The sequence below is a fragment of the Accipiter gentilis genome, chromosome 22 (genome assembly GCF_929443795.1).
Source record: "Accipiter gentilis chromosome 22, bAccGen1.1, whole genome shotgun sequence".
NCBI lineage: Eukaryota > Metazoa > Chordata > Aves > Accipitriformes > Accipitridae > Astur > Astur gentilis.
In genome coordinates this window covers 8190440-8217778 of record NC_064901.1, presented here as the reverse complement: position 1 = coordinate 8217778, position 27339 = coordinate 8190440, and the positions used below count along the sequence as shown (strand labels likewise).

Below are 27339 nucleotides of genomic sequence, written 5' to 3'. Positions count from 1 at the left end.
GATTGTAAGTTCATGATATGATGGTCGAGAAGTGCAAAGCTTGGGTATTGGTGCAGATGCATTGCAATGCAGACATGAGTTGCATGGCCATGTGATGTCTTCCATAAAGCTTGTGCCTCATTAATTTTGTGCAGTCCCTGTGCCATCCTCCTCAAAAAATGGTTTTCACAATTTCATCTACATGTGTCATTGTATAACGAGAGACTTCTTTTCCAGTGTTAGCAAGATAATCTAATTATGAAGTCTTCTCCATCTTTGGTGTGAATGAATTACTGCAAGCTTTTGATCTGACGTAGTTACTTCAGTACTAGCTCAAGTCGGCAGTTGCCAACTTTTCTCTGGGATGATGCCTTGTCATATTTAGGAATTTACCACATTTATCTGCATTGAGTAATTGCCTTGTTGACTGAGAGACTTGAGGTTTAGCATAAATTTGACATAGTATTCACTTGACCATTATTTTTTCCTGTTACAGCATAACATTATGTATGATAGCATGTAGTGTTCAGCTATGGCAAAACCATAGTTGAAAACAAAAGCTCCTCTTCTGGTTTAATATATGCATGTCAGACATCCCTTACTTAACTTGCATTTTCACTTCTAATATGAGAATTACATAACCATCAGTTTTCTGAGAGTTAATAAAAGTATATTACAGCTTTAGTTATTTTTACTGAAAATTTATTTTAAAATAAATTTTTAAAAACAGTCTAGATAACTAAATCTATGTACCTTTTTAAAGAGGAAATAAATACTCTTTCACAGTGTTATAGATGTTAACCCTAACACTTATTACTTTTAAACAGAGTCGAAAGCTGGATGTGTATTTTGAATATGAGGAAAAAATAATGAGTAAATCCACTCTGGATAAATCACTTCTGGACATGATTTCTGACCCAGATGGTAAGTACTTTAAATATGAACTTGGTATAAAATTTGTTGAGATGTACAATAAATCTGTACCTGCTGAGTCTTCAGGGCATTGGTAAAGAGCTTATGTGCAGGCTGTGCAATACTTGTAAAGAAAACAGCTTTTTATTGATTTTTAGTAGCAGTCTAGAGAGTTTAGTATTTCGGTTGAGTAATATCCAAAATATTGGCAACTTTTGAAGATCCCCTAAAATCCTTTCCTAACTCCTTGTTTCTGAAGGTCAAAATATTTTAACTCTTGTACTTCTCCAGTGTTTATTAGTAGAGCATGGAATTGTGTGTGGTCTGAACAATACTGATTCTTTAAAATCCTACTGCATGTTTTATAACGCATACAGACCTCACAAACAGAATGAAAAAAGGCATTTCATAGAATTTGGTTAGATCAAGGGGTTGTAATGTAGGTAGCTCTTGCTTGTGTGAGGAAGAAAAAATGGATGGGAGAAGGGAAGCAAGACATAAATTGGCCAGTTCACTGAGAGACATGCCTGAAATTTTGCATGCATTGACCCAGCTGTGGAATGTCTGTTTTCATCGCTGTGAGAGCAATGCATCCCAGTTTCTCGTTCATACATGGTTCATGCATAACAAAGCTTTACACACTGGGTGATACTCAGAGTCTCTGTTAGCAGTAGTCACTACAGATCTTTCTGTAGGAGGCTGAGTCCAGAATGGGTTCTCAGCTTTTCATAGTATCATAGCATCAACTCTCATTTCAGCCTCTCACAACCTGAGGTATGTCACAACCCTCTGACAGATTTCAATATGATCTGATACCAGTTGGCTGGAACAAAATAACCTGCAGAGCAAGATTGTAAAACTTAAGTTATGACCACTGGCTTGTCTGCGTATTGGCAAGTATATTGCAAACCTCAAGCATTTACAGACTGAGGGTTCCTGATCTTTTCCCAGTATGCTCTTTAAGGCAGTGTTTTGTTACTGCATGCTTATATGTGTAGTCTTGTAGCTACATACTGGACATAATGTCTGCTTAGAGTTTGTATAATGATTCATATTTATAGAAAGAGTATATGTAAATCCTGCTGAAATTTTTAAAAAATCTTTTATTAGTGTCTGTGCTATGGAATCAAAAGGTAGTAGAAGGAATAGTATATGGGTAGTAGAAGTCTGAGTTAAAATTTTACAGATCCCATATTGGATCAGGTCTAGAAACTAACAGACTTTCAGGAAATCTGATGTCAGGCATCAATCAGTAATTCAGTACGGGCTATCTTTGTTAATATGAAGCTAATAAGAATGTGTAATCTGTACTTCTATTCAGCCTTAATCCAAACTAGTCCTTTTCCATGTTCAGAATTAATTGTTCGTGTACTATTTTGATTTCAGCTTTTATGTTTGTGTGAACTTAGATATGAAAACAGAAATTATTATGCTTGCTAGTATTTCCTACCGGGTCAATTACTTTTTACCTGAATCCACATTTTCTATGCGTTTTTAGATAGCAGTATAAAGCAAATTGTTTTCCAAGCCTGATGTATCATATCAGCATTCCTATTAGCAAAGTTCTTGGGTTTTACACAAGAGAAAGATTAGATTTCCAAGCTGGAGTTTTCCTTCATAAGCTAAGTATTCAGGTGTTCACAGTAGCACATTAGCATTTCCTATGCATTCCCTGGGTTTAAGATAAGTTTATATAACAAAAGGATTTCTGGGCATGCTATATTGTAAAACTGGCCAGCTTCCTGTTGTGTGTTTCACTGAGAAATACCAGCAGAAAACATTTTGAAGGAGTGATGCATCAAGTCTTCTAATGCCTTTAGTGGTAAACAATTTGTTTGCATTATCTGTGGGGATACTTGTCTTGTGGACAATGATATCTGCAGAGGTCTTAATGAAAACACAATTAACAGCTTCAGGCTTCAGCCTCCCATTTCTTACTATGTTGTACTAATCTACCACTCAGGGCTATTAGCTGTCTCCCACTTCAGTGGATATTATATCCTAGAGTGGTGATAAAATGAGAGTTACTGGTTTTGCTTTCCTCTAGTAGTTAATCCGTAGCGCTAAAGGCTGCCTGCTAGTTTTTGAGTGGAAAATAAAATTGTTCTGTTCTAGGTTTACAAAGGTAAGTTTTGTTCAAAACGTTTAGTACTCCCCCGCTCTATGCTGTTACAGAGCATAGCCTAGAAAAAAATAGTGAACATTTTACAGGCAGCTGACCTGGGTTTTATAGCTGTTTATCACAGCTATGATTTACATCAGTAGTATGTCAAGAGTAAAGTACTTTTGCCAAACAAAGTGGTTTTCCTAAGATTTAGTAAAGTGTACACAATACAATCACAGATTTTTTAAAAAAATTATTATCTTTTAGTAAGACAAAATATCACTTACACTAATGTGTGAGACCACTTACACTCTTCTAGTTTTGTAGACATGGTAAATAGGCCCAGCGAGGAAATAATATAATATTGAGTGCCAGTGTATTCCAGTTGAAACTAAAACGTAGTGATCAGCAAACTACTGAAACGAGTTATAACTGTCAAGCTAGAAACAAGTTTTCAAGTCAGTTACACTGTATATTTAGAATGTTTAAAGTGGTTTTTTTACCCAAATGAACTCCAAGTGGGTGTCTACCTTGAAAACTGGCTTTTGGTTTAGATTGATAGTACGTTTCTTCAGTTCTTGGATCTTCTGGTTTACTGGTATTTAGTAAAGTTTAATAAAACTTATTTCGCAGAAAAAATTCTACCAGGTCATAAATGATCATTATGACAGCTCTTACTCTTAAATTCTGCCAAGCTAAATACGTGCTCACATATAAACAAAAGTTGCACATTAGATTAGATGATCCCCTGCTGACATGATCCACATTCCGAGGGCCGGGGCCGGGGGGCGGGGGCGGTGAAACAAAAACCCAGAAAAAATCTATTTTCTTACCCACGAGTACAATAAAGTGCCTTTTTATAAAATGTTGTACTATATCTAAAGGTAGCAAGCTTTTTTAACGAAGTATTGGATTACAAATTTGAAATGTTTTGAAAAGCTATACTTCTGAAATCTCCATTTGACACTATGGTCTTTACTAATAGTGATTGTCTTTTAGAAAAAAATAGATGGCATTCCAAATCTGCTGTAGTAGGTTATAGTCCAAGTAACACAGGGTTGGCCACACCATTGTTTTGATCTGGTAGAGAAGAATTTTGATTGCCATTGGTAATGCTTAACAAGAGTTTGTAGCAGTGGGGTTTTTTTTTCTAACGAGTGGTGTGACAGAAGATGATTCAGGAAGTTAAATCCTTCCTGAAGGCAAGTTGGAAGTTCAGGATTTTGTTCCTGAACAAAAGTTCACATAAGTGCTTTTGCAGCTCTCAAGTGTTTCAGTACAGTCAACCATAAGGCTGCATAAACAAATTGTAGAGCTAAAAAATAATGTGTTGTGGCTTTTACTTTTGTGATTTTTCTTTAGTCTTCTCTTTCATGGATCTACTCCCTGCTAATCCCTGCATAAAATAAGACATAATGCCACTACATAATTTTTTTAATATGTTATTTGAAGATTAATATTTGCTACAAGCAAAAGGGGGAAGTGTAAGTAAACTTTCAGGAACAGTGAGCCAGTCTAACCCAACTTTTATTAAAAGTGCTAAATGTCTATCTTTTTATACACTGAAGGCAGCCATGGTAATAGATAACAATTATTGTCATAACTGAAGGTCTGAATGTACATATATATTATTACTAAAGAGCAATTAACATAACAGCGTATTTACAATTGTAGTTTTCTAATTTTTTTTTCTTTGTTTTTTTGTTTTTTGGGTTTGGGGTTTTTTTTTTCACTGCAGCGGGAACTCCAGAAGACAAAATGCGATTATTTCTTATCTATTACATAAGCTCAGCTCAGGCACCTTCAGAGGTATGTATGTTCCTTACAGCTTTGAACACCAAATTCTACCACACAGGATTTTTCTGTGTCTTTTTAGCACTGAATAGGTATTTCTACTTCTTTTTGAAGCAACGTATGAAATGCCCAGGAAATATTAAAACTTCAAATAAATTTTGTAGTATTATCAGGGAATCTGCTCACAAAGCTTTAGCCACCATTTCAAAGGATATGAATGAGTAGTAAGAAGGAAGATTATCTTTTGAAATATTTAGTTCAGAGTTACTGCAAGACACATCTTGGCATGCTTTCTATTATTCTGCTCTACTGCTCAATAGAAGCAGATAAAACAAAATATTAATATGACTCTCTTCACTCTATCCTTGTATATTCAAGCATAATTGGGTCAGTTGACTAGCAGAAGAATAAAGGAGAAATGCTTCTTGTGCCAATATCTGAATTTGGGAAACTATTTCTTAATATTTCTTTTGAACTTATGCTGATTAATTTCAAGGAAGATTTTTATTATACTGTAGAAACATTATGTGGTAGAAAAAATACATTGGGTTAGGCAAAAAGAAAGTATTCTCATAAATGTATATTAACTCCTCTTCATTTTTATTATTTGCTGTTGTGACATTTTACAGAAACCACTATTCTGATAAGTTTTTTAAAGATGCTGATATAAAAGACTGTTCCCATATCTGAAAGTGCACAGGATTTAATTCCACAAATACTGTTCAGTTTAATGAGAGCTGCTTAGAGCAAATTGCATTCTAAGTTCTGTTTTCATAGTTGGTAGGAAATGGGATTAAGACTCATAATTACTTCTTAACTTTGGTTAATGCTATAACTTTACACTGCTTATTTAATATTTAGATAAGGATATCTTGTCTTTCTGCGTAAAGAGAGTTAAGAGTAGTTTCAACCTTTTGCAATTCTCCACTTCATAATTTCAGATTGATTTGGAGCAGTATAAAAAAGCGTTGATGGATGCAGGTTGTAATCTTGCTCCTTTGAGCTACATAAAACAATGGAAGTAAGTAATTTCTTTTTTCTCCTACATGAGGCTATAACTGGGTAATTTTACAGAACTCGGCATTGTTACCAAAGAATTATGTGTTACTTCTCATACATCGTAAATTATCCTTAAACATTTACTCTGGCATAATTTTTTGCTGTCACTGTTATGGTAATACATGCAAATCTTATTTTAAAACTAAACTCCAGTAATGCCAGAACACTACTGAACATGACACATAATAGCGTACTTAATCAGCCAAGACAGAAACAACTTACTGAATTAAATGAAAAGTTGTGCTAGCTCAGACTCCAAATTTTTTTGGTTCATACCAGAAGGCCATGCTGCCTTTCAGTTATTCTAGTTATATGTGGTATCAAAATAAATTCTTTGTCTTTTAAGTATAAAATCTAATTCCTTACAGTTCCTTAACTATTGTCTTTCTAGACAAGTGGGGTGCATGTAATAAATAGTTACTTCCTGAAAGAGTTTGAGAAGCAGAAGTTTTTTCACTTTCAGATGACCAGAATGGAACATTTTACAGCAGTATGTGCCATGAGATAAGCATTTGATTTCTATCCCTGCTTTCACAGGGCTTTTACTAAGATGGCTTCAGCTCCAACCAGCTATGGAAACACTACACCTAAACCTTTGGGGTATGCTTCTGATTATTTTTCTGTAAGCCTTTGGGTTCTTTTAACCTACTTTAGTAGTACTGAAAGTGTGATTAGTGCTATACAAGGCCCAGAATAAAACATTTCTCTATTTGTAAAAAGTTTTAAGTTACAGACAATTACAAGCACTCATCTCCCCTTAACAGTGCATAGGACTTACACACAAGAAAATAAAAGCATCTGTGACTAAATCCACAAAGTAACTTAATATAGTGATATCTGCACCTGCACATTAAATGTACTCTCACAGGAGAAGAATTAAGCACCAGGAAATGGATCTATGACAGCCATCATTTTGAACCTTATTTAATCAATGGCAGAAGATAAGAACAGCCCTGTGTATTCGAAACTGGTTCTCTCCAGGGCTTGGAGACTGTCAGGGATGCAAGAACACACTGCTTTTTCATTACGATGTCCTGGACTGGGTATCTGTCTGCTTGTTGAAAGGTGTAATTATTTATTTCAAGACATGAAAAGAAAAGATAATGACTGGGCTAAGGGTACATATATCCCATACAGGATACAGGATATGGGACTTGGGTCCTCCCGTGCTTGAGAGGATTTGAATCCTCATTACCAACTTTACTTTCAGAAATGCACTGACACTGACATAAGGAAGCTGTGGTGCAGTATGGTTAGAGAGAATTCCAGTGCTGTCTCACTTAGAAAAATTACTGGTTGGTTGGTTGGAGACACTGAGCATCTCTGTTAACTCTGGTCATTAGGACACCCACTTGAAAGGAGCACTCAAATCCTTGCATTACTGAAGTTGTAAAACAAACTGTTCAATGGATTATAGACTAGAATTCAAGACTCCTATTGTGATAGGTGAGGATCTAACTGCTAGATTATAGGTGTATTCCCATATACTTGGTGCCATGTGGTTTGAAGACTATATTTCATGACAGATTGAATGACTTGATACATAAGTCCCATTAACTTTAATGGGAATTGGATGTCAGCATAAAACTTAAGAATCTTACACATCATTGTTATTTTGTTTTTTAGTCTGTTTTCACGTGTTATGAATACAGGATCACAGTTTGTAATGGAAGGAGTGAAGAACTTGGTACTGAAGCAACAAGTAAGTTTAAAAACCAATTAAAAGAAAAGTATCACATGAGCATTGTGAACACGTAGAAAAACAACTTTCAGTACCTCTGTCATATTAATAAAATTAGTTGTACAGTAAAAAACAAACATCAACCTCTGCTGGTGGATAGGTCTATCACTTTGTAGCTTCTCATTTTTAGAGAAGTAACAACTAACGTTCAAATTTTCTTTTAATACCTCCATTTGTAAGGAATTAGATTCCAATGTACATCCCCCCAAAAGAAAACAAACAACAAAAAAAAAGACACATTGGTTGTATAACTTGTTGTAGCTGAAATTTTGAATTGTGGTTCCCAGAACCCTGCTTGCCTGTAGAGGACACATTATTTTCTCCAAACTGCACTTTCATCATGTGGCAATAAATAAATATTTACTGTTAAAAATCTTAATTCTGTAATATTTTGACATCAAGATTTCCAAGAAAAAGATCATTCGTCGTATTATAATTCTTAGTGGAAGAATCAGAATTTAACTGAGAAATACAGCATATCAGAACTAAATAAAATGAAATCTTACCTCTAATTAAAGATGCATCTTTTTGACATAGTTAATCTTATCATAGCAGTTGTTTGTTTAGTTGTCCTATTATACCATAATTAATGCATGAAAAATGTCAGCTATCACATAAAGGTTTTAAAAGATTGTGCCCGTGGCTTTTGTAGGGAAGTCAATGAAATTTATTCTGTGGGAACTTCACTATGACTAGGTATGATGTCACATTGCACAGTTACAAATCAGTGGCATGTCATGAAATATAGTTGAGAAAACTCTTATAAATATGCAGCTTGCCTATATATTGTATTTTATAGAGCTATTCAGATAAACTGTTACTTGTAACAATAAATAATAATTCTAAATAAGACTTCCTGTTTTTTGTGAATTAAACATTTTGTCATTTCTTCTAACGTGTGGCTTTAAAAAGTTAGTAGCATTCTTGACAAAATGGCTAACTTTTTTGGGGGGTTCTGAGTGAGTAAGAAGCCACGATGCCAATGTTTTCAGGATAATTTTTTCTGGCTTTTAATTCCTTCTCCAGGTGTTTTGGGGTAGCCAAATAAAACACTATTCTTCCTCATATTTTTTAGCCTGATGTAGGTCTGTGGTATTTCTATTAAAGTTAACTTTTTATTCCTCATTCAGTCATTTGGGGATTTATATTGGGTTTTTACTAAGCATTTTTCAGTGCTATTTGTAGATCATCTTTTGGAATATCCTTTTTTGATATATTCTGTCAACAAGACACTTTTCCAATTCTGTTGCTATGTAAACTCTCCCTCAGTTTATTATAACTAAAGTGGTTTGACTGTTTAGTACTTCAGATCCTTTGTCCAAGCTAACATTTCCCATCTTAAATAAGGAAAAATCATCTTGAATCTCACAGTTCATTCCTTTCCAGTTCATCCAAACATTTGTTGCCAGGATTGCTTTTTTTTACCCATTTCTTTGACAACATTAGTTCTTTTTTAGAATCACAGCCTTAACTCTCATCTTCAGCTTTAAAATTCGTTCCTTAAACTGCAAGTATTTTTTTAATAAGAATGCATACATCATCACATGTCTGCATATATTGGTAATACCTAAATACAACTCCGTTCTTGTCTTCACACTTCTTTTTACACTTTCTGTTCATCCCCTAGCTAGATGCTCCTCAGATGTGCATTTTCTGTACAGAAAGTTAATTTAGGTGATGATAAAAATGCTCAACCTTTACAAAATATAAGAAAAAAACCTGTTTAAAGTAGTGTTTCAAATGCTCTGTAAACTATTCTGTAAATAATAGCATGCCTGTGAATAATTGTTAGTAAGCATTTCAGCATTCCATTAATTTCATATTATGTTTTACAGAATCTACCAGTCACACGTATATTGGACAACCTTATGGAGATGAAGTCAAACCCCGTGAGTATAAATGCCTTCAGATGGAAAGAGGTGGAACAAATGAAATCTTGAGGCTGTGAGATGTAATATGCCATGGCTATTTTTTTTATGGTAATGCAGTTAAATCTAATCATGCTGTATCTCAAGAATAGATCCATTTTCATAACTATTTCATAAGATTTTTTGCATAAAAATAGTTTCTAAATAATGACTACTTATTGTGTCTCATTGGAACTAATGTTTTTGAGGGTTTTTTTCCAATTCTGAGCTTCTGTTACTCTTGTGCTATACTGAGTTTCTGCTGCTCTGAAATTTCTAAAAGTTGAACAGTGGGCCGAAATTTTCTTTGCAACAAGAGGATTTTTTTTATTTTTTTTTAAGAGTACTATTTCAGAAGCAAAGTAGTTACAGAGAGGTATGTTAAAGAAAATTTTGTTTCCCACATCTTTAAAGCTTTACTATTCAGAGGAAAATATTTTAGTACTCATGCAGTGTTTCAGTTTGCAATCAGAGTTGGTTTTCTGTCAGAAAAGTCCTCTTTTCCCTTTGTTTCTGTGAAAATTTGTTCAGGCTTACATAAGTTACAAACTTTTGAAATGCTTAAATGTTAGCTAGATAGTCAAGACATTTGCTAGAATTTACAGCTAAAAATAGCCCTGTCTTTTTATACGTAGTGTATAGTCAAAACAATCTTTTCTTACTATGTACTTCGTTCCTTCAGCACTCTTACAGAAAACCATCCTGTGCACAAACTTGTTCTGAAAAAATCACCTGTTAAAAGTAATTTAGACAGCTTTAATATGTTTGCCACATTTTATCAGTCGTCCTGTTTTAATGTCATCAGTGTCAGAGAGATGCAATTGTTATATTTCACACTGGTTAGTAGGTTTAAAACATTCTTCTTAGTCCACTTTCAACTTCAGGTATTAACTATATGTAAACGGAGATAAATAATGGTAAAATATGAAAATGATCAACATGCAAGTAATCCTGTCTTTTCTTAAACTGTATTTCATAGATAGTATATTGTCATGATTGTTAGCAGAAAATTCGCTCTCTCTTAAACAAAGAAATTGACACTTCTTTTCAGTGGCAGTGGATTGTTGTCCCTATTTGCAAGACCTAGAAAATAGGTGCGCAGCTACTTTTATCTAGTCAACCAGTAGAGGTCACTCAGAACACTTAATACAGAAATCCAAAATTAAAAACTACAGATAACCTACAAGCAGGTGGAAAAAAGAAAACAATTTTTCTTAGATAAACACTAGCTTTCTCAGGCTACAAGTTTAGGAATTGATTTGGAAAAGTGCACACATCACACGGGGTTTTTTTGCTGATGTGATATTGTTACAGTTCACTTAGTAGAAAACAGCTATGATCACTTTGATAATTTGGAGAAAACATTGATCTTCTCACTTGAAAACGCAGAGATTGAGCCAGTCAGACAGCAGCTTCATGTTTCACTGCCATGTCAGAGACTGATATTCATGGCCCAAAACAGGGAGTCCTACTTTTCAAGTCATAAGAGACCAGGCAAGCCCTAAAGAATGATTCTGCTAACCTGCAGGAAATTTGACAGCAACTTTTTGAGTAAGTTTCAGCTAACAGAAGCAAGCCAGAGAGTCATTCTGGAATATGTTTAGACTTGCTATACCATCAGCAGAAATGAAATTGTATCTGGAAAAGGTCAATGTGTAGAAATACACCACTGTGGCCTCTCTTCATCTTCTGATGTTTGAGGTCCTTTTCTATTTCCCAGAATTTTTTGCACTGCAGGCAAAATACAAAGGGGGGGGGGGGGGGGGAAGCTTAAGTGGGGGGGGGGGTTGGGTGTGGTTGTTTGGTTTTTTTTTTTACAAAATAGAAAAAAAATCCCTTTATAATTAATTGAATCTTACTAACTACAGTGATCACTGTATGAAATGTACATACAGATAAAAGTTGTAATGCAAAATTAGAACAGATTATTGAGAAGTCCAACAATTATTACAAAGAAGGTAAATAAATTACTTTCTAAGTATAAAATGCAACAATAAAGTAAATATATGAAATATACAACTTGTATCGCCAACATCTGCAAGTATTACTGTCAGTTGCAATTTTAAACCTATTTAGAATGATATGTTGTGCAAAGCTCTGTAGGGTTATCTGTAAATCACTGTGTATTACTTGTCCCTGCTGCTTGTTTTGTTTCACAGCTGCCAGGAAGCACAAATGAGTCTACACCTGTGTTTTCCAAGTTTTTCAAAAGCAGGAACAGATAGAACAGTTCTTATGGGCAATAATACCATCCTGTAATTTTTTTTAATTTGTCTAGATTGTTTAACTATAGTTACACTTTTTCTTGAAATACTTATTCAGAAACATTCATTGATGACCTTAAAGGAATCCGTTACTTGGGGTTTTTTATGTAGTATTAGCATTTATTGGTTGAAACAGGTTTTTAAGCAATTGCTTTTGGATTATGTTTTCATAAAGGAATGTTCTTTTCATAAATCTAACATAGTTGCTTTGTTTTGGTATCGCTAAATGAGGATTGATTAAAACTTTAAATCGTCCTAACAAAAAAAATAATAAATCGTATTGTCAAGTATGCATAAATTTTAACCCATAGTTGTGAAATTGACCACCACTTACTACAGAATTATCGAGATTCTTTTAAGTATCTTCCACAAAATGCTTTGATTCTTATCTTTGATAAGTAAACCTTTAATATTTTTATGACAAAGTCCCAAAGGGGTTTAGCCTCTGCCAATATAGTATGTGCATTTGTATTCACTTAAGAGGTAGGTAAATCTTATTTGTGAATGGAGCTGCATTTTGGTTAATATCATCCCTTCCAGTGAATATAGCATCTTTCAGGCTTAGGTTATACCTACCGTATGATTACCTTTCATGCATTACAACAAAAAAGTCCTCCTCTAAAAATGGAGGACTTCCTTAATCCAAACTAGTCATGTTAGCTTCTGCAGAAGACCAGTACAGACTGAAAGTCAAGCATATTGCCATGGGTCTTTTTCCATTTTTATTTGAAATCTTGAAAATTAAGTTTATAATTTCAAAACTATGAATTTTAGTCTGGAATTGCTTAGGAAGTCACAGATTCAGTTTGTTCTAAGGAAACTGCTATACAGTTGTTTTTATTGGCAGACTAGCTATTTCTTAAAGTAAACAAAGTCTAGTAGGGTTTCTTTCCCTGCACCCTCAGAACTGATTTCAGCAGGAATGGTGTATTTAAAACAACAACAAAAAAATAAACTAGCTTATCACATTTCTATTACTTTACCACTTTTTGTGTGTCTACTTACACAAGCCCACAGTGAAACACAGCAGTAACACATTCAGGAGGAAATGTTTGTAATACTGGTTTTTTAACTCTGATTTTAGTTCTGGCATTGATCTGTAATTCATTCTAACAAGCGGGGAAGCTGCAGCTCTTTATCCAAGTTAAAGGTTTCTCAAATACCTCTCAGTTTTAGTAGCAATATCTATCCTTTCCCAGCTCTCTCATTACTTCCAAGTTGCTACTATACCATCTTTATGTACAAGGCTGCCAAAATCATAAAGCTGGCAGCCTTTACAAATGCAGTTGAAATTCCTGGTGGAGCATATAAAAGCATTTTACAGGGCTTCAGTGTGAAATTAGATCTAAATTAATTTTTTTTAAAAAAAAGAGGATGAGAGACATATTTTATATAATTACATCTAAGTCCTTAATATCAAATAGATTTTTTTTCTGTGTGTGTAACCACCACACATATGCTAAATATTTTGTAGTATTAGAGGTAGTTATGCTTTGTGAGCTCCAATAAACTCCCCAGAAAATGGCTACTGCTCAAGAAGAATTATTTCTGCTCTACAGAATCATCAAAACACACAGATTTTGCATGTAAGCACCCAGATGAAATCAACTGTAGTCCTGCCCGCAGTTTATCCACAAACTAAACTTCACAGTACCTGGATGAAAATGTAGTATAGAAACAGAAGAAAGCCAAGTAGTTGTCAGAAGGAGTTACTAAGAAGTTTTGTTTTTCATCCGTAATAATTGGCAAAAATCCTGCTTGTTGCCAACAAAAATATTGGAAGTGCCTCAGTGTTTTGTGTGAAGAACATTTTTTTTTTATATAGTTTAGACAGTCAGAGTTGTCAAATTCTTGTGGAACTCATTTCTTCAAGAGCTTAATTTTGGTTTAATAGTAGTCATAAATCATGAAATGAAAAGGGTAAGTTACATAACAGTAGCAGATTTTGATCTATCTTGTATTTAGCATTCATTGCCACAGAAGTGTTTTGTTTTATAATATTAAATCAATAGCAGATCTCTAACCTGGAAAATTTTAGCATTTATAACTAACCCTGTGATGTTCCTCTAAAGCTGGTAGCACCTTAATTTTTCTTTCTGCCTACTGCCTTTCTATTGGGATTTATTATGCAACCAGTGTATTTTTTGGAAAGTGTGTAATAGTCAATTTTAGATGAACCAGAAACAAAAATCTCAATAGCACCCTTCACAGCTCTCTCACTGTTGTTTATTCTGTACTGGTTCAGTTATGTACAAACACCATAAGTATTAGTAGACACCACAATTAATTTTGAGAGATGTGACTGCTAAGTGCAAAATGACATTGGTTTGAATGATGTTTAATGTAATAGATACAAGCAGAAATTCATAAGCCAAAATTCCAATCTTGTGAGATAAAAAGTATGTTTTTAATAGGAGACAGATGACTACCGGTATTTTGACCCCAAGATGCTACGAGGCAGTGACAGGTGAGTTTACTATGAGTTTTGCTTCTTTCCTCATACCCTGTGAAAAGGCTAACTTAAGAAATCCAAGTTTATTTTACATGCTGACTACAATTAACTACTTGTAGTCATTAATTCTAAGTTACAACAGTTGCTGTTGAAAGAATTCACAACAGGAAGTGGATCAACCAGATAAATTTTTATAACTCTGCAAAAAAAAAAAAATCTTTTGTTCCAGTGACTGAACATGCTGCTAACATGTACATTGGTTTAGTCACAGGAATGTGTACTAATATTTAGCAATAATAAATGTTAGAATTCTTTATAGGTGTACTGCTTGGTTTCTTTGAAAATTTGTAGGTTTTCACTGTTAAATTAAAAAGTCATTGGATAGTGCACAAAATTCTTTATCACTTTTTAAACAGTTAAAATTTTCATTTGAATACAACTCTTATTTAGTAATTTGTTAATAAACTTGCAAAAAAATCACAAAAAATTGACTGCATTTGCTCTTGTATAGGCTGATGCACATTTTATATTCATGTGCATGTCAAGGGAGAGGTGGATATAGTTTATTTTGCCAATAAAAGAGAGGAAGTGGAATTACACTAGAAGTTTATAAATTTGTATCTTTTGCTTTATCTCTTTGACCAATAACTGTGGCTGATAATCTCACCTCTAATACCCTAGAAACAGAGAAGATACTTAATTTTAACATACCTTCTAAAAATAGTTTTCACCAAACCTGTGGGAAAACAATCAGCTTGTTTAATTGCAGGGATTTATTACAGGATGACTATGGATAAAATAGGTCCAGAATTGGTTTTAGTTATTTACATAAAAATCTGTCTCTGCCTCCTCTATTCTTGAAACATGGAAAGTATATTTCTGACAGCATAAGTAGTAATAGGAAACACATTTCAGATAATGTGTATGTTTCATTAGAAAGTATTATTACAGACTATATAATTTCAAAGATAAGCAGATTTTCAAAGCATCAAAAAAGAAAATTGCCAGTATTTTAGGTTTCATTTTAATTGCAACTTTCGTTGTTTTGTTATGCTTTTTATAGCATTTTTGGAGGATTTTGTGCAGAAGTGCAAAGATTTGTTTTATTAAAGCTGAAGGGTTTTTCTCATGTAAATGTGCATTTTTACCCACTCCATGTAGTTCTTACATTGCTTTAAACAATGTAAAGATATGCATTTACACCAGTTCATTAATGTGCCATTCTGTATAGCTACAATAATCATCATGGGGAAAAACTTAATTTCTAGTTTGGGGTTTGTTTGGGTTTTGTACATAAACTGAAGTTATATTCCTTAAATCATATTTGAGCATGACAACAAAACTCTAGTATAGCTATATAAGGGTTTCTTCTAATTCTCCCTTCAACTATTTATGTAGATGATAAAAAAACCATAGCTTGGCTGGCTTGACAAAATATTACTAGTTTAAAATAACAATATCAATTAGTATCATTAATGGAATGATATTAAAAAGTGACTAATTTTTTCTAACATACTCCTGTTTTAATACTGGCATTTCTACCTATTATTTTTTAATAGAGTAGGATCTATATTACTGCAGTTTAGTCTTAACAAAACAGTATCTTTATATCCTGTGTAAAGCCTACATCAAGTATAAACAGGCCTTGCCCTCTGAAAGGATAACATAAAATATATGTGGATTTGTCATATCATATTCAAACGACGAGAGAATTGGGCTAACGGTTCCACTTATGGGCAGTCTGTAGTACTCATGCCAGATCAAAACAACACGTTAGAGATAGCCATTCCCTCTCAAAACCTATTTTTCTGGTACACTGGACTCCGTGTTGGGTCAATTGTTGTTGGTCACTCAGAGAAAACTTCTCGAAATAAGGCAAAAGGTAAGTTGAAGGGCAAAATGCAATGCTTTTAATCTGTCTTAGAACAGAAGATGTATTTGACTACCTGGGGCTGCAGGCCCGTACAGGGCAGGAAGGTAGTGAGCAAAGGGCAGGAGAGCAGACTGACCCTTCAGAGCTTTTTCCCTTCCTCCTGAAGATGCGAAGTGATGCAGGAAAAGAAGTTTCTCCCCCTCTCCCTGCTACTTCCCTGTGGCTGGGACTGTCTATTCAAATGGAGAAGAAGAGTCTATACCAGCCAAACTGTAACTTACATCTTCCTCCTTAAATCATTTTAATCCTAATGTTGTTGCTGTGACACCTGACAGCAGAACACATTCCTGCTGCCTATAGTAGTTTTTGAGATTTCTGAAGCATCAATAAGTACACATGCAGGCACTGCACACTGACTGGCTTACCTAGTTGTAAGTGTCATGAACAGTGCTAATACTGATGAAATTTTTTGCTCATTGTATTTGCTTCTAGCTAGCAGCACTATAGTTAGAGCTTTTAAGCTCGACAAGAAGTGTTGACACAAAGCTTATGATTCAAACAGCAACCTTTAAACTGATGAAGTAAAACTCCTGTTTACTCATGTATTCTACTCATGTAGAATGAATGATTTTCCGTAACAAATCATTTAAATAAAATACTTACAGAATGAATGCAGAAAGGCAATTATTGTTCTATTTTATATGTCTAATATTACATAGTATTCCATAAACATGATGCGTGCATGATACTTATTTTGCGTATTTATATTAATGTCTAATAAAATTTAAATTGTAGTTTGTGTTTCTTTTTTTAGCTCAGTTCCAAGAAACAAAAATCCATTCCAGGAGGTAAGTCACATAGAAATTTTTTTTCAATGTTCATGTGTTAAAAAAAAAAAATAAATCCTGATGTACCAGTCATTTTTGATGATCACAATTAAGAAAACAAGAGGTCTTGTTTGCAAAAACCACTTAGACTAATTATACCTAGTATTAATTATAATTAGCTGTTATTCTAAAGAAGTCTTTTCATCTTCAAAGGACTATGCAAACATTAACTAATACCAGAGGAAAAAAAAAATATAGAAAATTCTTCTGGAGGTAATTACAGGGATTTATTAATATCATAATTGGGTACTCAGCAATTTAAAACCCTCATTTTTATACCAGATCTTTAGAATGTTCTCTAGATTTAATCCTTTGCCTGGCTTTAAACAGCAGTGTTGACCACTGATTTAAGTGACAGTAATTTAAACAGTCTCTGCAATTAAAGGAAAAAAGCAAAACAACAAATGTAATTTTATACTAATGCCAGTAACTTTCAGTAATTTTCAACATAAGCATTTGCAAATAGTAAAAGTCTTACCTGATGATCTTACTACCAAGTTTCATAAGCAAAATCTTTGCCTTGGCAATATACAAATGTCTCAGATTTCTCTTGAAATGTCTTCGTTATCCTCCTGAACAAAAGAAATAGACGTGATGTCATATATATATATATGGCTAGCAAAAATGTCTATATAAAATTCATATAGTGTAGTCAAACAATTTTGGATAGTGAATGTTAACAAAAATGATGCAACTCTTAAGTCTCCTTTTTCTGTTCATTAAGTGTTCTTTTTTAAACATAGCCCAGAAAATACTGGTGGTCTGTAATGTTATAGATTACTACCAGTGGTAAGTGGGAGGGGGGGGAAATAATGAAAAAGTATATTCCTTTATAAAACAGAAGTATTTTATTTGTGTCCCAAATCAATTCTTAAGCATCCATGGAAATATTTTAACTGTTCCTATGGCCACTGGAGACATCTCCACTCAAAGAAGTAACATGTTGAAACTGCATATCTTTCAAATATTTCTTAGTAGAAGATAGTGACATGTTAAAAGCTCTCAGCTTGCTGTTCTGCATCCTACTAAAAACTCTTCTATTATCTTCTTTAGGGCAGGAAGCTAGTGGTTCTGTACCCAGTTCTTATTAGACTGCAGCATGATTAGGATGATTTTTACTGTAGGTTTAATGATTTGTTGTATATTTTACCACTGAAATGTTAAGAATTTGAATGCGTACTCTGATTATATGTGTGTTGCCTTTTAGGCAATAGTGTTTGTAGTTGGAGGAGGCAACTATATTGAATATCAAAATCTTATTGACTACATAAAGGTATGTGCACTTCTGTCGGTTGTAGTCCATAACTTACTGATAGAAACCAGTTTTAGCAGGGTTTGTGTAACATTTAGTATTTAGAAGATTAAGTCTATGAAACTAGCCTTAGCATCCTTATTACAGACTGTGGGAAAAAAGTATGTACAAAATCAGTAGAAAATGTGGAGTATTAATTCAGACCAACAAAGAGTTACTGTTTCCAGTATTTTTGCTCATGTTGCAGTTTTTAATTGAGTAAAACTGCGTTCTGCTTTATTTTGTCTTCATACACACTAACATGGTTGGAAACTGTCAGCAGATGTAGCTAACTGAATTAACCTGTCTTCTGTACCGGCACAGCAAATGCTGTCAGTTTGGTTGTTCATAGTGTTTTGGAGTCCTGTTACTAGTTTTCATTTGCTGCTGTAGCATATCATAGCCTTGAAAGTAAGGAACTGCTCAGAATTCTCTAGTTTTCATGAATACCACAGAAGAGATACTACAGTGCTTTTTCATATGCAACTTCACAACATGAAGTCAGCTCAAAACAAGGCCTACAGATAACAGTATCTTATTTTACAACAATCTTACTTGAGCATAATGTTTGTTTCAGAAGCCAACATAATGCAAATACTATGCTATCTGTCAGAGCAAAGATCAGATCAACATCAATATCTGAGCATTTATTATTTATCCACATTTAGAAGTTTTTGCTAATGAGTTAACAGAAGCTTATTCTTGATATGCTGCATCATTTGATTCTGTGTAGAAATCATAAGAGGTGTCATATGCACAAAGCAGAAAATACATAACCAACTATGTAATGCTGGTGTAACAGATTTAAGTTCTCTGGTTCCAGCTGGCCAGCCTAGCAGAACACACGTATACCAAAAATCAGCGGATGGAGAAAAGTAACTACATCATTACAGTTCTTGGAAGGCAGGGGTGTGGGACTCAAGCACTTTCCAGGCATAAAAAAAATACAAAAGGAACCTTGATAAAATTTTGAAGTAGGTAATAAATTATTTAAGAGCAGCAGCATACCATTCCTCCTTCCAGATCATGACCTTGTTCATGGTACGATCGTCCTGTCCTGTGGTGGACTGGATTGAGGCTTTTCACACAAAAGAACAAATATGGAGCATTAGTCACTGAAAAACACTTCTTCCACAAAACAAGTACATGAAAGTTTTATGTCCAGGTAAACCTTGAAGAACGTAAAGTCAGATCGTGTGCGCAGAGTTGTTTCCCCCCACCCCCAACAGGCAGCCATTTTGGAACAGAGCTGGTCTGGATAGGGGAAGGGAGAGGAAGGGGAATGTAAGTTAAAGAAATTGTTCAGGCTCAGCTTAGCACTTTCCACTATTCTGGATAACGAATTGTAGCATTCATTGTTGGGGCATCTGCCTGGAGCAGAGTGCACTGTCAAACTTTTGGCTTGCTCCTCAGTTTACCCAAAGCCGCTTCAGATGCCATATCAATTCAAAAGAATGCCCAGCAACATGTGTATTAGTGACACATATTCATCACTTCCTACTAAAATCAAAGTCTGAATCCCCTAGAGGCTAATACATTTCTCTGATATGTAGCTGCATACTGACAGAGCCAAGGTTTGTGGTGTATGCTTATAGGTATATACACAGAGCCTTTGAATAAGGACAAGTTAAACACTCAGCACTTCATACAGTGTGACAGGAAGCTGAAGTTTATGAGGAATAAGAGGGCAATCAGCAGGTCATTTGGTAGATGGAGAGGACAGAAGGAGCTGAAAACTACAGGAACCATAGTGTTAGATCTTACGGAGAGTCAGGAGTTGGACATAGTTATTCTTCTGGAACCCATGGACAGAGGTTTCTTCATCAGTTGTCACGGCTGAAGGGTGCTGTATGTTTCTTCAGACTGCATACTTAGTCAGTGGGAGATGACCTCCCCAAGGGGGAAGACTCCCTCACCTTTATTCCATTTAGCTGCTCGCTCTTGAAAAAACAAGAAAGGTCAATGAAAGCCTTAATTCCACCTCCCACCCCCCAGAGACTTGTCTGCCTCTCCCAGGTGACTTACAGGCTTATCCAATAAAATTTGCTTTTCCATGTGGTACACTTCCAGCATCTGTTGTTTCAACAGATGTAGCTTATTAATTATTCTAATATTCAATCAGTCTTCCTCCAGAATAAAAAGAGAAAAATCAACAGCTCTGTTCTTGCAAGCAGATACCACAAAGCTTTTATTCACTGCTTTATTTTTCTAAGTACTATCTGTTTTGCCAGTTTGCCTTGGAAAGCACAGGGAAAGTATTTAAAATTTTCTAAAACAGGAAGCAATGTTCATTCAGCTTTGACATTCTGCGTTTTTTCTGTAGGACAATTAAGAGGAGCCCTCAAATCCAATTATTAGCAGTTCTATGCTAGAATAGACTATTTCATATTGTCAAAAAGCAAATATTTACAATGTCAGTAAGGCAGATTGTGCCTTAAAATAAATACATTGGCCAAGTTCAGTTCAACATGCTGAAAATGTGTAATCAAAATTGCAAGCCATAGGGAGCCTCCAAGAGGAGACTAGCATACTGTTTTGTGCAAAAGAATTTAGCATGTCCTTTAATTTTCTTTTGTAGATGGTTAGAAAGATACTGCTTGATAATCTGTTCCAATCTACCTGGGATAGACGTTATCATTTATCACAAGAAGTTTCTCAGCATAAGTTTCTCAGTCATTAAATGACACTGGACTTTGGAAGAGTACTGAGGTTTGGGGTGTTTTTTAGATGTTAAGCAGTTTCAACTTGACTCCAATAATTACTTGGAGATGTAGCTCTTTGTTTTAATGGACTAAGTAATTAACTTTAAATAAGCTTTAACTTCAAAAAAAAATTTTAAAAATTACTTTTTTTAGAAGAATATATATGACAGACTGGAAGTGTATGTTCATGAATTTTAGAGCTGCCTGAAAGGCAACAGTCCCATTTCACAAATATTTGTATCGTTTAAAACTTTGGGGCGTACTAGGCAGAAACAAATGCTGTTCAGTCACGCTACGGAAGCGGATCTTTCAAAATACCAGTTTAGATCAAAACCAGACCTGTTCAGGCATCAAGACTAAAAAAACGGGCCTGAAAAGTGGGAAGATGCAAGCTCAAGATCCTGCTCAGTGACAAGAATCACTTATTGCCACAAACCACTCAAAATTAATAAAGATGAGGACTTGAACCAGTATTACCATCTGCCCAATTAGCATGTGACCACCAGCTAAGAACTGTTCGAATCTGCTTCTGTTACTTTCTGCTGAAACAGCACAATTAGTAATACATATGAAACAAAATCATTTTTTCAAGGCTTGTGTTCCTATATTGCTCTTTGATAAGCAAGTTTTACCTAACTAATACAGGAAAATGCAAAATAATTTAACAGTAAAACAGATTTCTCAAGCCTATGCTTGAACTTTGAGGAACCATGGGATTATTAGCCCAAAACTGGAAATAAACTCAGTCTGAAACTATGTATTACTTAAACTAATTTTCACTTCCAAACTGCTAACATAGCACTTTGGTAGCCTATCAAGCAAATGCAGTTAAATTGCAAACTAGGTTTCACATACAGCCAATTGAAATCAACATAACTGTTTCAGAATCCCTTTACCAAAAAAAGTGCTGTTTTTTACAACATCACATGGAAATGAATTACAGATTGAAGTTTTCTGGCTCTGACACAACAGAAATGGTAAATATGTTGTTATTCTTAGCGCAGTGCCATTATTTTAGGATTTGCTCAAGTAAGGTTGTTAACTTCCCAAGCCATTCATAGATTCATCAGAGAACTTAGCATTCTAGTGAGTTTAAATGTGTAAAATGCCCCATAATTTCCACATTCTGCCTCTGGTCTTGCATTTTCCACTTCAATTTAATTACAGGTTTTTTTGCTCTGGTGGAACAGCTATTCTTTTTCCAGCCAAAAGTGTAAGACTTCAACATCATCAAGATTATTTTTTTTGTATACAATTAGTTTAAGCCAATTCTGCTATTCTGTCCTGTTAAACACTTGATTTCTTCCTGTCCCTTTTTTTTTTTTTTTTTTTTTTTAGGGTAAACAAGGCAAACATGTCCTGTATGGTTGCAGTGAACTTTTTAATGCTACACAGTTTATAAAACAGGTAGGTACCTTTGATAACCTCTATAATATTAATTACTTCTGTAATTGTGTGTTGACTTACTTACCTTTACATCTCTCCATGGAGAAAAACTATTTGTGAAAGATTAATACATGTTCTTGTTATCTGTTTTCACTTGATGGAAATGGGGGTTTGGAGTCATTATTTTTAATTAACTTTTGAAGGCCTGTATTGCCAATGCGAGTTCACAGGTAAAGCAGGTGAACAACTTCATAATAATTGCCTTAACATAAATCCTAATGAAAAAAATGACTCAGTTCTTGATACTTTCACAAATAGCATGTCTTTCCAGGCTATTCTAGCGACTTTTACACGTTTAAAACTGCTATTGAACTGTGATCTTTAAACCTTTGTCCTAAATTTTGCTATTTATAAATGCTGGCCTAGTGGGAGCTTGATGTTGTCCATACCAGTACTAAAATCAATCTTTTAGTGCTGTTAAAAACATCATCACCATTACTTCTCTATGCCTCATTCCAATACAAATGCAAAATAAAAATTATTCATGGTGGTCAGCCAATAGCAGCCCTTCAGTAACTGTCACCACCTATGGTTTTGCTTCCTACTCAGATGAGAATAAATTGTTATTCAAAACTACATTTTAAAGAACTGAATTAATTCTTGTTGCATTTGAAAGAGACAAATGGTACTTAGCAGTTTAAAACTCTTCAGTCAGCTTAATTAACTTTTTTGTTGACTTGACTGTGCACACTGCACCTTCACCTCTGAGATTTATCCAAATCTTAAGATTTGAAGCTCAGATCCTCTCCTGTGAGGGTATGCATTAAATATTCTATTACCAGCATACTTTTGGTTGCAAGAGACAAACAAAGCTTATAGGACAGAAATATTTACCATATGAACTGGATATTAGTTGGACTGAAAGAATAAGATGAACAACCTAATAGTTTTCTGTCTCTTCACATTTAGCTGTCCCAACTTGGCCAGAAATAAGACTGAAACACCATTACCTGGATGGCAACGTGACAACAAAGAATTGTTACAATATTCGGATATCTTCATATCTATAATTTTGTCATTATATTAAAACTTAAACCCATTTCATTAATATTATAACCTTTTAAAAAAGATCTGTAATTAATACAGTGTATATCAACATTTCAGAAATAAACCTTAAAACCTGCTACATTTTTGGTGGGGGTCAGTTTCACATTATTACATTCTAAATGCAGTATTAGCTATAGCATGTGACAGAGCTGGCTGAAAAGCATAGCATTTTCAAGTTCTTATGTATAGTTTCTGTTGCAGTAAACAAAGCAATACCTTGAAGAAGAGGTCAACTCTGTCTTTAGGAAATGTGTTCTTGAAAGCCAGACTATTTAACAAAATTGAAAAGGACAAAACTGCCTTTTAGGACCACAGACAAACAGCCTTAGAGCAAGAGAACTACTAGTTCTTACCTTTTATTTTACCAAAGTCATTATACTTGTGCTTAGATTTGTGCCGTCTTTGCTTCATGGTCCAAAGATGTACTTGAAGATACCTTCAGTACAAGTTTCTGATACAGTAATTTAGCTTTTCTCTTAAGAGAAAATTTGTTTGCCTACACAGCCACAGTTTCAAACTGTAAAACTGTGAAATCTGTAATAATTTTCTCCTGCACTTTATAGTGTAACTGCTTTGACTGTTACGTTTGGGAAGAAACCAAGTCATACTCACAGAGCAGCTCTAAACTGGTTTATAAGCACATATTTACAATACAGTTTCTAACAACTGCATTAGGTAGGGGCAGTTTAGTAGTTAAAAGAATCTCATTATATAATTAAATTTTGCCAGTAATGATAGCTCTGGAGAGTGCGTATGGGAGTTGAGGAAGCTAACAAAATTTCTTCATAGCTGTAGGTCTCTGTCTCTAGAAACGTCCTCTCTAGATTTTTTCCAGAACATCTATACAAGAAATGCAGTTGATCCATTCCTTAAAAGTATCACAATAAAAATATACATAATCTAGACCATGTTATCAAAAAGTAATAATGTTATTTAATTATCTCAGCTGAGTGTTGTAAGCTACTCCACACTACTACTATAAACTTCTAACTTTGCCAAGTCAATAAACTTCTTTATTGCAATATTAATTATAGTTGTATGCAAGCACTGCCCCATACTTCAGTCAGCAAGGACTCACTGTGTCAAATGCAGTTTATTATTCTAATTCCCTATATATACACACACTATATTTGTTAGTAAAAACAAGGTCAAAGTGCTTTTGGAAAAGAAAATCACATTTAAAGTGTTTATTGCTTCCTGTGGGAGTTTGTTCCAGGAGCTTGAAGTAATCCATCCCCAGGAAAACTGTGCTACCTATGTGAAGAGTTTTAGCCTTGCAGCTGACAATCGACTTCTGAAAAACCTGCTGACTGCTTTCTGTCTGGATCTTGTGGGAGCCTGTGATACGATGGACCCTGCCCATTTAAACCAGGAGCACAGCTTACAGAATTTACTGTTTCAGTAAACTGTGTAAAGATACCAGAAATTACTTTGGTGGCTGTGTTCAGAAACTCAATTTGCAGTCTTTACACTGCCTCTGGAGACGGGTTTCATTTGTGCCCAGCTTTATAGCTGGATCTTCAGGTCTGTTGTGTGAACATGCACTGGTCAATTTGGGGTTTGGTTTTTTTAAAAAAATTAGTAAATACAGGGGTTTAGTACTTTAAACATTCTTCTCTTTCCTCTCCAAGCTAGTTTTCTGGCTTTGTTATACTGGCAGTCCTAAGCTCTCTGTTACCATTAAAACCTTAGATTTACCTCTCTATCTCTGTAACAGCGTGCTCATCATCGCACTTCTTCCCCTTCTGACACAACCCGAGTTATGGCATGCTGCTTTTTGTTAGACGGCCCTTTTCCCTGAATACCTCTTGTGGAATTTGGAATGTAGAAGGTTGTACAAGAAGTCTCCATGGTTAATCTAGAGGCAAACAATGTTGAAAGTAAGCTGGCTCTTTGGCAGGCTTAATTTATAGCCTGTCACTGTGCCCTTCACATCCGCAAAGGTCCCTCAAAGGCCTGTGCTTAAAGGAAAGGTTATGCCTGGCTCAGTGAGTCTTTTAAGTAAAATAGTACCAGCAGCATTCATGTTGCTAATCAATGTTTTAGGTGGCTGCGTGGAGGACCAGGGAGTTTTGGAACTGTTCTAGCCTCTTGTTTGTTAATAAGCCTCAGGCAGGGCTGGCTGGCGGGGCAGCGCCTCCGGCACAGCAGCTCCAGCTTCCCTGCCTCTGGACTGGCAATTCTTCATTGCAATCTACCTTCCCCTTTAGGCAAGTAAAAGCAGCACAAGGCTGAGTTTCAAGTGCTGTACTTGTTCTCAGGAAGAAAATAAGCAATTTGGTCTTCATCTGTGGAAAACTGGAACATCCGTCTTTCAGGAAGTGTAGGCAAATCTTACAAATGGTTGCATATACTTGTCACTTAAGAATTAATTCACAGTTTGAAACAATAACCCTTTGCTTGCTTGTTTTAATTCAAAGGTTTTAGAATATTTAGATGGATATTTTGTGAATTAATGATTAATTTAGTGCGTTAGTTTTTCAGAATTAGACACTTTTAAAAAAGGAAAAGTAACAATAAAAAAAAGGAAACAGAATGAGGAAAAGAAACCTCTGGAGACCACCACTTGATTTAAGTGCCCTTACCAGTATAACGCTATGTGATACAAATCAATATTTCTTTCCTCTGTGAGAAGAAAATTTTGCTAACACTGATGGTTTACACACCAATCTGAGTGGAATGTAAAATAGCTTTTTCCCCAAAGCACAGCAGTACTTCAGATAATAGGAACACTGCTATCATTCAGTTACAGAGCCAACACTGCCATGCATACAAAGCTCCATGACTAGAGTTGAAAAAAGTGCAGCACTTCTCTTTTCACTTAAAGGATATAGTCCAAAATGGAATTGCTTAATGGTTAGTCCAGTGTGTTGACTGGAGCAACCCTAAGAGTAAAAAGTTTGAAAGTAGGGACATAGGAGCTAACTTCAAAGCTATCACAACTAAGTTCTTCAGATCTGAAATAAAAGGTGTTGGGCCAAAATGACCTCCTATCCCTTGTTACTGGCAGTCATTGGAAAGACCTGCTCGCTCTCTCTGGGTGGATGATTCGTTCATTGTTACTCATTGCTGACAGATGGCCCTGGCTCATCGAAAGTCAAGCTTGGTCAGTGTTCTACTGTTACGGAAAAATTAGCCACAGTGGTGATGATTTCTCTGTAACTTCAGAGATCAGAGAAAATGTTAGTAATTTTCTTGCAGTGAAGCAGTAGATTATTTGACCCACTTCTGTTTTGTTTGGAAATGGTTTAGTGACCCTACTCCGTGTAGAAATCTTGGTCCTTTTCAGCAACATTTAAATATATTCTGTTCCTTAATGTGGTCACATGTCACTGAGACACACATGACCTCCTTCAACAGCATCCAAAAATCTGCATGTTTAGTCTACCAATGCATCAATCTTTTTTCCAAAATTGTAAACCCTTAGGTAGTTCAGTTGCCACAAGAATTTGAAATTCTTATTACCAACTTTGTAGCTTTCCCTTTATCTGCCAGTGTCTTTCCCCTTCTGAAAACCAAGCAGGACCAAATTTTACATTTTTTAAATGTTATATTGAACTTACCTCAGCTCCTTCTCCTAACTGCATAGGTTGGCTTTCTTGGTTTGGCAATGGAGGAGTGATCTTTATCCCGTGAAACCAGACATGCCCAAAAGCCTCAGGACTATCAGTCCCTAGTCCTACTTCTGTCTTCCCATCTCATGGGCGTGCATTCCTATTTTTGGCAATCTAAGGGGTAGATCATACACACAACGCTTTTAAAGAAAATTGCTTTTTAGCACCTCAGCATGGACATGCAATGTAACTATTATTTACTGCTTCAAATTCTTACTTGTATCATGAAAATAAATGGATGAAAATGAAGTGCCAGAGAGGCGTGTA

General features: G+C 35.0%; 1 protein-coding gene and 1 long non-coding RNA gene across 4 annotated transcripts in view; one reads left to right on the top strand and one right to left on the bottom strand.

Annotated features, from left to right (window-relative positions):
• SCFD1 (sec1 family domain containing 1) overlaps positions 1–23539 on the top strand; it is a 53666-nt gene extending 30127 nt beyond the window's left edge. The window contains exons 15-25 of one of the 2 annotated variants that reach the window (XM_049825925.1): positions 807–903; positions 4734–4804; positions 5731–5810; positions 6386–6448; positions 7475–7550; positions 9425–9478; positions 14175–14227; positions 16900–16933; positions 18180–18245; positions 22304–22372; positions 23321–23539. In XM_049825925.1, the coding sequence (XP_049681882.1) occupies positions 807–903; positions 4734–4804; positions 5731–5810; positions 6386–6448; positions 7475–7550; positions 9425–9478; positions 14175–14227; positions 16900–16933; positions 18180–18245; positions 22304–22372; positions 23321–23344 (687 nt within the window). In that variant the 3' untranslated portion in view covers positions 23345–23539. The remainder of the gene's footprint in view (positions 1–806; positions 904–4733; positions 4805–5730; positions 5811–6385; positions 6449–7474; positions 7551–9424; positions 9479–14174; positions 14228–16899; positions 16934–18179; positions 18246–22303; positions 22373–23320) is intronic. The other variant, XM_049825926.1, reaches the window with a different exon arrangement.
• Positions 9499–20843, bottom strand: LOC126049471 (uncharacterized). 2 transcript variants are annotated; one of them, XR_007509201.1, is made up of 4 exons: positions 20028–20843; positions 19272–19341; positions 17451–17544; positions 9499–11227 (listed from the first exon to the last, which is right to left on the bottom strand). It is a non-coding gene; the product is annotated as an uncharacterized LOC126049471 (long non-coding RNA). The 2 variants fall into 2 exon arrangements; XR_007509200.1 differs by having other exon boundaries at positions 19272–20843.
• Positions 23540–27339: the final 3800 nt, after the last annotated feature.